The sequence below is a fragment of the Schistocerca gregaria genome, chromosome 8 (assembly GCF_023897955.1).
Source record: "Schistocerca gregaria isolate iqSchGreg1 chromosome 8, iqSchGreg1.2, whole genome shotgun sequence".
NCBI classification, from domain to species: Eukaryota; Metazoa; Arthropoda; class Insecta; order Orthoptera; family Acrididae; genus Schistocerca; species Schistocerca gregaria.
Window position 1 is genome coordinate 368,244,570 of NC_064927.1, and position 12,579 is coordinate 368,257,148.

The 12,579-nt window shown below is 41.6% G+C and overlaps 1 protein-coding gene across 1 annotated transcript in view; it reads left to right on the forward strand.

Moving 5' to 3' along the window:
- The first annotated feature begins 447 nt into the window (after positions 1 to 447).
- The window catches only part of LOC126285426 (uncharacterized), a 28,138-nt gene continuing 16,006 nt past the window's right edge, over positions 448 to 12,579 (forward strand). Inside the window, exons 1-2 of the mRNA XM_049984794.1 lie at positions 448 to 514; positions 3,814 to 3,886. Of these exons, the coding sequence (XP_049840751.1) occupies positions 458 to 514; positions 3,814 to 3,886 (130 nt within the window). The 5' untranslated portion in view covers positions 448 to 457. The remainder of the gene's footprint in view (positions 515 to 3,813; positions 3,887 to 12,579) is intronic.

The following is a 12,579-nucleotide window of genomic DNA, read 5'->3' on the forward strand; positions in this document are numbered from 1 at the left end:
CGTACTCATACGTTTGTGACTATTACAGTGCTATCTATCACAAAGCGAAAAAAGTGGTCCAACTAAAACATTCATATTTCTTTACGTACTACACGAACATGTAATAATAAATAGGGGTTCCTATTTAAAAAAAACGCAGTTGACATCCATTTGACCTACGGCAGCGCCATCTAGTGCACCAACCATAGCGCCATCTGGTTTCCCCCTTCGAGCTAGACGAGTTTTGTAGTTTTTTTGTTTGATGCATATTTCGTGAAATATTTGGCTCGGTCTCTATCAATCGACCATCGTGTTTATCCGTACCAACAAACCGAGATTGCTTGCTGGTGAGACTCGCTTTTGAGATAACGACGGTGTCACGTGACAGCGGTCAGCGATAATATAATACGGAAACGGGTCGGTTCCAAAAGCGTTGTTTCCATGGAAACGAAAGCCAGCGGAGCAGTGGTCGGTCAAAATGTTGAGCGAGGGCGCCTTGCGTCGGGTCGCAGTTTGCCTCTGCGGCATGCAAGTGGTGAGTTTAACTGTGTTATCATCTGTCGGGTGATAAGTCTAAATTCACATTGCTCCAACAAAATTACTTTGTGAGTGGCAGATTGCAATGGTTTGTTTGTCGCTTCGGAGCCCGCCACACTTCACACGGTTTGCACATATCTATAAAACAGACAACGCAGCGAGCCCATGGCAAACCATAATAACTCAAGATTAGCTGACGGCTGAACCCAGCCAGTCGAATCACTGAAACGTCAATCACAAAGCTGTTTTAATCACAGCATATTATCATTTTTAATTACTGTATATAGTTACTCAAAGGCATTTCGTTGTCAGCATAATCATTTCGGTTTAAATCAGTGACGGCTGTAGTATTTTCTTCACCTTTTAGCCGCTTACATCAGGATGTAAGATTCAGAAGGGAGTTGAAACATCAATGTAGGCCTGTGCTGTAATAGTGCCACGCAAAACAAGAAGGGGTGCAAGCACCCTCTTGAAAAACACGACCACACCATAACACGACCGCCTCCGAATTTTACTGCTGGCACTACACACGCTGGCAGTGACGTTCACCGGGCATTCGTCATACCCATACCCTGCCATCGGATAGCCACACTGTGCACCGTGATTCGTCACTCCACACAACGTTTTTCCACTGTGCAATCGTCCTATGTTTACGCTCCTTACACCAAGCGAGTCGTCGTTTGGCATTTACTGGCGTGATGTGTGGCTTTATGAGCAGCCACTCGGCCATTAAATCCAAGTTTTCTCGCCTCCCGCCTAGCTGTCTTAGTACTTGCAGTGGGTCCTGACGCAGTTTGGAATTACTGCGTGGCGGTCTGGATAGATGTCTACCTATTACAGATTAGGACCCTCTTCAACTGTCGGCGGTCACTGCCAGTCAAAAGAGGAGTTCGGCCTGTGCGCTTTTGTGCTGCACCTGTCCCTTCACTTTTCCACTTCACTATCACATCGGAAACACTGGGATGTTTAGGAGTGTGGAAATCTAGCGTACAGACGAATGACGCAAGTGACATCCCATCACCTGACCTCGTTCGAAGTCCTGGTAGAAGGTGGCAGCACAATGCACCTAATATGAAAAACGTATATTTTTGGAGGTGTCCGGATACTTTTGATCACATAGTGCAAGTCTCTCCCATGACTGAAGTATCATGTAGGTTAGTGTATATTTATGTCCCAGAGTACCATCAGCAGCCTTAGAATATGATGTGGGAAATCTGCTAAAGAGAGACTGCATACACTAGGCTTACACCGTTGTATGGATACTGACATCGGGTACACCTGTGTTATTAGTAAGTGAGTCACATGTAAATCTCTACTGCTATAGGTCAATTAAGTTACAACAATCATGCTATATACATGTTTTATACTCTAAATCTTTAAATGGACTGGTTTATGTCACACACCGGCTCTTTTTCTTTAGACTGTGGAGTAACATTGTTATAGGAGTAATACAGGTCATCTCTTTGCCAGCGTTGTAGGTAATATATTACTACCTCCCACATACGTCTCGCTAAACGATTCCAACGAAAAATTATTTAAGTTTAAGTAAGTTGTGTGTGTGTGTGTGTGTGTGTGTGTGTGTGTGTGTGTGTGTGTGTGTGTGTGTGTAGTACAGCACGAAAGTTTCCGGTTGGTAGCCTGCATGCAGGGACACGTTTTGGCTGGCCACTGAATGAGTATTTATACACACAGATGAGCAATGCTCTGGACACATGAGGGTGGTGTACCCACTGGCATAGCTGCTATTGCTTGCATGGCAGTAGTGGCAGGCAGCGGTAATCAAACGTTGCATCTTGATTATATTCCGAGTGGACTTTGCACCAGAACACATTAAAAAAAACACACAGTGATTCATATATTCCTCACACAAGTCTCAAACTTGCCAGTCACGACTTTCTCTTTAAATACAGCATACTACTCGATCAGCAGAAACATGCCATACTGATGTGCGCTAGTTGCTGTCCTTATACTTTAGATACGGTAGCATACAGCTAAAATACAAGCAAATTGTGGAATAGGTTTTATTAAGCGTTCGCTCCGTGTGTCATCGTCCATCTTTAAGACCGTTGGACCCTGTGGCTCCTGGTGTGTTGCCAGTGGGAAGGACTCACAGGACAACAGGCTTTCTGTCTAAGCGGCCGCTACCATTACCTCTCGTTATTACACTTGTGTGTGTCCGGTGGAGACCTTCCTCTACCTCCATCTCACTGTTAAAATCATCTCCACGGTGTCGGATGCTGGCTGCATCCTTAGGTGCAAGAAACATGACACTAGGAGTGCGAGGTGACTGGCGGTGGCTGGGGTCAGTGACGCATACAGTGCAGAGCCAGAGTGACTGTTCGAGCGCTGTTCTGGGGAGGCTTCACGCAGACAGCCGGGGAGACATGCAGTATTTTACTATTTCCTAAATAATAGCTAATTATTAATCGCGTCCCAAAGCTAGTGGCACAAGTGTGGGATGTTAATGAATTTTGCAGTGTACACACTGTTCTGTAGAAACAGTCTTGCCAGTATTTGTAAGTCCATCATAATCTTATCTTAGGCACCAGTAGTGTAATTGTTTATTTTAACACACTAATAAAGCAAGGGTCGGTTCCTTACAGCGAGACATGTACCTGGTACGCAGCTGGAATGTATTTATAATTAAATTGTGCAAATTGTTTAACATCGGAAATCGGTGCATTTGTTAAAATATCACAATGTGGAGGTAATTGTTAAACATTTAGAATCTCTCATTTATTTCTGTCTTTGGAAAACCAGCAAAAAAAAAAATCGACAAAACTGCCCCAAAACTGTAAACAGCATTAGAAAATCCCATTGAACCCCATACTTTGCTGCAAATTCTGGAAAACGAGTTTGCAGCTATCACCTTTATTTGCTACTGCTCCTGCTGATCAGCAGACATTCAGGGCATGTATGCTTAATCCGTCTCACGGTGCTGGATACCACGGAGAGTGATGGCGTGGCCCTGGTGGTGGGGAACCAGTAGGAATGCACTAAGTGAATGGGGGAGACCTTAGACCATAAATTATGGCCTTTAAGAGGGCAGTTATGGAATTAGACTAATAGCATTTCACTTTTAGAAGCATTCCTGCAGACAAGTTTAAGAGCTTCATTGAGCACTTTCTTTAAAATACGGTCATAAAGTGTGTGTTCTGTTTACGTTAGAACACTGAACCAAGTGGTTGGTTTATTTACATTAGAAAAACAATGCTCTCTGCCCATTAAAGTAGAACTGGCTCTGGTCCCATTTCATTTTCTTTTATAATACAGCTCACATAACCCTCATGTTCACAGCTGGATTACGCCGCAGTCTGCCTCCTGGTGGAGAAGGACATGGAAACGGAATTTCGTATTTACTCGAGAAAAGGTGAGTTTTTTGCGAGTTGCACTTCTGAGCTATTACAATTAAGAATTTACTCTAAAATGCAGGGTGATTTGCTGGAAGAAATATTTGTTAGAAATATAGTAGCTTACCTGACCATGGTATGAAATGCAGTGGTTATTCTCGAGAGTGGTACACTGCGGATTGAGCCACAAGTACCCAACATGGCTGTCTCACTTAAAGATACAAACTACCATTATTATTATTTCTTTCTTATCTCAGATGTTATGTCTGGTCAAAAGTAAAAAGTGACGCGGACCTTGTTCAACCGTGACTTCCTTTTAACTGTATGGTATATGTTATCTTGCATTTAGGAACTTTCGGGTAATTGAACATGTATCAATAATTACGGATTTCTGTAGTTGTCTATATAAGTTTGGATGTAGCTGTATTGCAGTGATGTACTGGTGGATATTGTGTAGTATGACTCCTGTAGTTGATAGTATAATTGGTATAATGTCAACTTTATCCTGATGCCACATATCCTTGACTTCCTCAGCCAGTTGGATGTATTTTTCAATTTTTTCTCCTGTTTTCTTTTGTATATTTGTTGTATTGGGTATGGATATTTCGATTAGTTGTGTTAATTTCTTCTTTTTATTGGTGAGTATGATGTCAGGTTTGTTATGTGGTGTTGTTTTATCTGTTATAATGTTTCTGTTCCAGTATAATTTGTATTCATCATTCTCCAGTACATTTTGTGGTGCATACTCGTATGTGGGAACGTGTTGTTTCAGAAGTTTATGTTGTAAGGCAAGCTGTTGATGTATTATTTTTGCTACATTGTCATGTCTTCTGGGGTATTCTGTATTTGCTAGTATTGTACATCCGCTTGTGATGTGATCTACTGTTTCTATTTGTTGTTTGCAAAGTCTGCATTTATCTGTTGTGGTATTGGGATCTTTAACAACATGCTTGCTGTAATATCTGGTGTTTATTGTTTGATTCTGTATTGCAATCATGAATCCTTCCGTCTCACTGTATATATTGCCTTTTCTTAGCCGTGTGTTGGATGCGTCTTGATCAATGTGTGGCTGTGTTAGATGATACGGGTGCTTGCCATGTAGTGTTTTCTTTTTCCAATTATTACTATTATTATTATTACTATTATTATTATTATTATTATTATTATTATTATTACTATTATTACTATTATTATTATTATTATTATTATTATTATTATCGAGTTAGAAGCCTACAGATTTACAGTACCCCATATCGTGACCGGGCCAAATATCTCACGAAATAAGCGTCAAACGAAAAAAACTACAAAGATCTAAACTCGTCAAGCTTGCAGGGGGAAACCAGATGGCGCTATAGTTGGCCCACTAGATGGCGCTGCCATAGGCCAAAAGGATATCAACTGCGTTTTTTATATAGGAACACGCCATTTTTTATTACATATTAGTGTAATACGTAAAGAAATATGAATGTTTTAGTTGGACCACTTTTTTCGCTTTGTGATAGATGGTGCTGTAATAGTCACAAACGTGTAAGTACGTCGTAACACGTAACACTCCGCCATTGCGGACGGTATTTGCTTCGTGATACGTTACCCGTGTTAAAATGAGCCGTTTACCAATTGCGGAAAAGGTCGATATCGTGTTGATTTATGGCTGTTGTGATCAAAATGCCCAACGGCATGTGCTATGTATGCTGCTCGGTATCCTGGACGACATCAGTAGCAGACAAATTGCGCGAGAATCGGGAATCTCAAAAACGTCGGTGTTGAGAATGCTACATCAACATCGATTGCACCCGTACCATATATCTATGCACCAGCAATTGCACGGCGACGACTTTTGAACGTCGTGTACAGTTCTGCCACGGGGCACAAGAGAAATTACGGGACGAGGACAGATTTTTTGCACGCGTTCTATTTAGCGACGAAGCGTCATTCACCAACAGCGGTAACGTAAACCGGCATAATATGCACTATTGGGCAACGGAAAATCCACGATGGCTGCGACTAGTGGAACATCAGCGACCTTGGCGGATTAATGTATGGTGCGGCATTATGGGAGGAAGGATAATTGGCCCCCATTTTATCGATGGCAATCTAAATGGTGCAATGTATTCTGATTTCTTACGTTATGTTCTACCGATGTTACTAGAAAATGTTTCACTGCATGACATAATGACAATGTACTTCCAACATGATGGATGTCCGGCACATAGCTCGCGTGCGGTTGAAGCGGTTTTGAGTAGCATATTTCATGACAGGTGGATTGGTCATCTAAGCACGATACCATGGCTCACAAGTTCACTGGATATGATGTCCCCGGATTTCTTTCTGTGGGGAAAGTTGAAAGATACTTGCTATGGTGATCCACCGACAACGACTGAATACATGCGTCAGCACATTGTCAATGCATGTGCAAACATTACGGAAGGCGAACTACTCGCTGTTGAGAAGAAGGTCGTTATACGTATTGCCAAATGCATTGAGGTTGACGGACATCATTTCGAGCATTTATTGCATTAATGTGTTCTTTACAGGTAATCTCGCTGTAACAGCATGCGTTCTCAGAAATGATAAGTTCACAAAGGTACATGTATCGCAATGGAACAACCGAAATAAAATATTCAAACGTACATACGTTCTGTATTTTAACTTAAAAACCCTACCTGTTGCCAACTGTTCGTCTAAAATTGTGAGGCATGTGTTTGTGACTATTACAGCGCCATCTATCAGAAATCGCAAAAGTGGTGCAACTAAAACATTCATATTTCTTCACGTACTACACGAATATGTAATAAAAAGTTGAGGTTTCCTATTAAAAAAAACACACAGTTGATATCCTTTCGACTTATGGCAGCGCCATCTAGCGGACCAACAATAGCGCCATCTGGTTTCCCCCTTCAAGTTAGACAAGTTTCGTTCTTTATAGACTTTTCGTTTGACGCTTATTTCGTGAGATATTTGGCCGTCATGATCAATGGACCACCCTGTATATGTAGAAATTCTTGAAAGTTTCGCCTGTACCTACCACTACTCAGTTTTCTTGTTTTATCAATAACGATAAACCCATACTGTGAATGATTCCAGCTATCAGCACATATCCTTACAAAATCATGGAACAACAGGTCCGTTCCTGCATGTGCCTTGTAAATGTGTTTAAAATTCAGACTGTTTTGTTTGAAGGCTGTAATGAGGCTTCCATTATCCCTAACCAGCTATTTCGGGATTCTAGAATATGTTTGGCTTTGATTAAATACATCAGCACCCATACGACGACCGAAACAGAAATATTTTCGAATTTGGCCTCGGTTTTCCCACAGCAACATCGTCAAATATAAAGACAGTGTTTGGCTCTGCTGTTTCAGGTGGAATGATATCACCGCGTTCACTGAATGTCGTGTATGTAACACCACCTACACCGCTTAATATCTCCTGTAACAGCTGATACTTGGGTTGAAACAGTGTTTTTGAGAACACACGAACATGTTCAAATCAGACTCCATCTACATGTTAGCAGCGTCATCAGGACATCAGTCTTGCCATAATTGAATGGATCTACAATAATTGCTCGTATATTATCAGGAAGGAGAATTCCATTCTTCTTCTTCCTCTTCTTCTCCTTCATGCTTTTTTTTGCATCTTCACAGGACCAGTCACCGACAACAAAGTTCTTGTGATGAGGATGTTTCATCCACCCGGCCATGATAGCAACTACGCCAGGTACTGATAAGCAGTTGGCATGTATAAAAAGATACACACGTAGAGACGGTAATAGTATGTGTAGGCACTATAGCTCCATCACTTAACTGACTGACATATATTGGCTACACAGAGAAATGAGGTATATGTATTTGACCCATGAAGAGTAACTTAATCTTTCATTTTATCAATACTGGTGAGGCGATTTGGAGTAATTGTCTGCTGTTGCATCCTTATAGGTGTAGCACTGAAAAATAATGATATTATTAAGTGTAACACTTGGATTATAATGAAAGAGGTATGAAATAAAACACAAACACAGTTTGTGATTATATATACATACATACATTATTTATTTAAATATATAGGATGCAGTATTTCAAAGATATCGTAAGACTCTTTTTTTATCTTCTTCTGTGCACCTGCACAGAATTTCCCAAACAAAAATTTTTGATATGCAATAAAGTCTGCACTTATCTCCCTCAAGCCAATGGATATCTCACAGAATTTGGGTTTTTCACATAAACATTTACTCTGTTCAGCGGTAATGTGCAAACAAAGCTACTGCTCCCAATCATTAACATGTACGCCATGCACACATAGGAAGTTTACATCATTGTATGCAGACTCTATGCTCGGCAACCAAAACTGAGCCGTGCCTTAGATAAACACACTTGTCATTCAATTTCACACATTGTGCACAGTTTTCATACACTGTTGTAATAGATAGTGTCTCACCAGTAAGGCGAATGTCTGGGGGAGAACGAGTTGGATAATACTCTGTAGTCATCTGATGATTGATGTAGCGCTCTGCATGACATATTTCGTCCCAGTCGAACTCAGAAAGTTGCACTTTAACACCCTTCGATGCATTTTCAGTTTCTATTCGTGCTTGCAAGCCCCAGATATGATGTGCTTCTATATCAGTTTTTACATGTTTCGTTCCACTGGGAGTTAGATTGTACATAGAACTGAAAAACATGGGTACACTTGATACCTTCTTATCCACTGCGTCTGCACTCTGCGGCTGCACTAGCAAAGGGATGTTCTGCTGGGATAGGTCTTACGGTTGTCACCAGTACTGTCCTCCATCTTGCTGTTGTTTAGGACCACCAGCAGTGTTCGATGTGTTGGGAGCAGATCACATGTCCGTAACACACAAATCGATGGGTGGGACAGACAATAACAGTTCCTTGTCCTGCTGCAGCAAGTGGGCTATGTGCACTACAGGATCCCACGTGATTAATAAAGGTTCAGGCATGCTGGAGGTTGTTGCTCCCTGAGATCCAGAGGTAGTTGCAAATCTTGACAAGTTAGCACCTGAGGTTGCTACAGTTCCACACGTGGCAGAGGTCGGCATGTTGGCACTCGACCCTGCAGGCTTGGACGTGTCTAGGGCTACTGCTGACCAAATAGGAGGAAGTGTTACCTAAGGTCCAAGATGCGAAAACAACGAATAATAATAATAATAATAATAATAATAATAATAATAATAATAATAATAATAATAATAATGCTAACCGCAGAATAAGATGTGATATGCAGTACTTACTTTTCCGCTTCTTCCTGTTCTGCAGGGCTGTATTGGATTGCGACTGCTGTTGACCCTTCATGGTTCTTCTTCTTCTTCTTCTTCTTCTGCTGCTGACTGAGGTCCCAGACCTGCTGAGCCTGCCCTATACCCGCTCCAATGACAATACCAGATGCCACCATCCTACTAGCTCAAGTCTACCACATTACTGGATTACGGGTCCCGCCATTTTTCCCCACAGACTGCCATCTTGGATTACGTCATGGGAGAGACGCCGCTGCCCTCTGGTTGGCGGTACTGCGTACTAGGTCACTTGGACTCTGAATCTCATGTTGAACACACTGGATGGAGCTACTGCCTCAAATTGTGTAAATTAGGACTGCATGCAAAAAAGGACTTATATCTTTCCTATCCAGCAAAGGGTGAGTCTTTTTCCCGCCAGTTCTATGGAAGAAGTGGCGGTCGGATGACATTGGTTAGTGGAGAGAGCCCAAGACACCTTCTTCCTCCCATTTTCTCAGGTTAGTGGAGGAAGCCCAATTGACCTTTTTTCCACCAAAATTTGAACTTTCCAGTATTATAAAAGAACCATGGATCTTGCCGTTGGTGGGGAGGCTTGCGTGCCTCAGCGATACAAATGGCTGTAACGTAGGTGCAACCACAACGGAGGGGTATCTGTAGATAGGCCAGACAAACGTGTGGTTTCTGAAGAGGGGCAGCAGCCTTTTCAGTAGTTGCAGGGGCAACAGTCTGGATGATTGACTGATCTGGCCTTGCAACATTAACCAAAACGGCCTTGCTGTGCTGCTACTGCGAACGGCTGAAAGCAAGGGGAAACTACGGCCGTAATTTTTCCCGAGGGCATGCAGCTTTACTGTATGGATAAATGATGAAGGCGTCCTCTTGGGTAAAATATTCCGGAGGTAAAATAGTCCCCCATTCGGATCTCCAGGCGGGGACTACTAAAGAGGATGTCCTTATCAGGAGAAAGAAAACTGGCGTTCTACGGATTGGAGCCTCGAACGTCAGATCCCTTAACCGGGCAGGTCGATTAGAAAATTTAAAAAGGGAAATGGATAGGTTAAAGTTAGATATAGTGGGAATTAGTGAAGTTCGGTGGCAGAAGGAACAAGACTTTTGGTCAGGTGAATACAGGGTTATAAACACAAAATCAAATAGGGGTAATGCAGGAGTAGGTTTAATAATGAATGAAAAAATAGGAGTGCGAGTAAGCTACTATGAACAGCATAGTGAACGCATTATTATGGCCAAGATAGACACGAAGCCTACGTCTAGTACAGTAGTACAAGTTTTTATGCCAACTAGCTCTGCAGTTGACGAAGAAATTGAAGAAATGTATGATGAGATAAAAGAAATTATTCAGGTAGTGAAGGGAGACGAAAATTTAATAGTCATGGGTGACTGGAATTCGAGAGTAGGAAAAGGGAGAGAAGGAAACATAGTAGGTGAATATTGATTGCGGCTAAGAAACGAAAGAGGAAGCCCCCTGGTAGAGTTTTGCACAGAGCATAACTTCATCATAGCTAACACTTGGTTCAAGAATCATAAAAGAAGGCTGTATACATGGAAGAATCCTGGAGATACTAGAAGGTATCAGACAGATTGTATAATGGTAAGACAGAGATTTAGGAACCAGGTTTTAAATTGTAAGACATTTCCAGGGGCAGATGTGGACTCTGACCACAATCTATTGGTTATGAACTGTAGATTAAAACTGAATAAACTGCAAAAAGGTGGGAATTTAAGGAGATGGGACATGGATAAACTGACTAAACCAGAGGTTGTACGGAGTTTCAGGGAGAGCATAAGGGAACAATTGACAAGAATGGGGGAAAGAAATACAGTAGAAGAAGAATGGGTAGCTTTGAGGGATGAAGTAGTGAAGGCAGCAGAGGATGAAGTAGGTAAAAAGACGAGGGCTAGTAGAACTCCTTGCATAACAGAAGAAATATTGAATTTAATTGAGGAAAGGAGAAAATATAAAAATGCAGTAAATGAAGCAGGCAAAAAGGAATACAAACGTTTCAAAAATGAGATCGACAGGAAGTGCGAAGTGGCTAAGCAGGGATGGCTAGAGGACAAATGTAAGGATGTAGAGGCTTATCTCACTAGGGATAAGCTAGATACTGCCTACAGGAAAATTAAAGAGACCTTTGGAGCAAGGAGAATCACTTGTATGAATATCAAGAGCTCAGATGGAAACCCAGTTCTAAGCAAAGAAGGGAAAGCAGAAAGGTGGAAGGAGTATGTAGAGGGTCTATACAAGGCCGATGTACTTGAGGACAATATTATGGGAATGTAGGAGGATGTAGATGAAGATGAAATGGGGGATATGATACTGCGTGAAGAGTTTGACAGAGCACTGAAAGATCTGAGTCGAAACAAGGCCCCCAGATTAGACAACATTCCATTAGAACTACTGACAGTCTTGGGAGAGCCAGTCCTGACAAAACTCTACCATCTGGTGAGCAAGATGTATGAGACAGGCGAAGTACCCTCAGACTTCAGGAAGAATATAATAATTCCAATCCCAAAGAAAGCAGGTGTTGACATATGTGAAAATTACCGAACTATCAGTTTAATAAGTCACGGCTGCAAAACACTAACACGAATTCTTTACAGACGAATGGAAAAACTGGTAGAAGCCGACCTCGGGGAAGATCAATTTGGATTCCGTAGAAATATTGGAACACGTGAGACAATACTGATCCTAAGACTTATCTTAGAAGAAAGATTAAGGAAAGGCAAACCTACGTTTCTAGCGTTTGCAGACCTAGAGAAAGCTTTTGAGAATGTTGACTGGAATACTCTCTTTCAAATTCTGAAGGTGGCATGGGTAAAATACAGGGCGCGAAAGGCTATTTACAATTTGTACAGAAACAAGATGGCAGTTATAAGAGTCGAGGGACATGAAAGGGAAGCAGTGGTTGGGAAGGGAGTGAGACAGGGCTGTAGCCTCTCCCCGATGTTATTCAATCTGTATATTGAGCAAGCAGTAAAGGAAACAAAAGAAAAATTCGGAGTAGGTATTAAAATCCATGGAGAAGAAATAAAAACTTTGAGGTTCGCCGATGACATTGTAATTCTATCAGAGAGGGCAAAGGACATGGAAGAGCAGTTGAACGGAATGGACAGTCTCTTGAGAGGAGGATATAAGATGAACATCAACAAAAGCAAAACGAGAATAGTGGAATGTAGTCGAATTAAGTCGGGTGATGCCGAGGGTATTAGATTAACTGATGATGGTCGAAGTGGAGAGGATATAAAAGGTAGACTGACAATGGGGAGGAAAGCGTTTCTGATGAAGAGAAATTTGTTGACATCGAGTATAGATTAAAGTGTCAGGAAGTCGTTTCTGAAAGTATGTGTATGGAGTGTAGCCATGTATGGATGTGAAACATGGGCGATAAATAGTTTATACAAGAAGAGAATAGAAGCTTTCAAAATGTGGTGCTACAGAAGAAT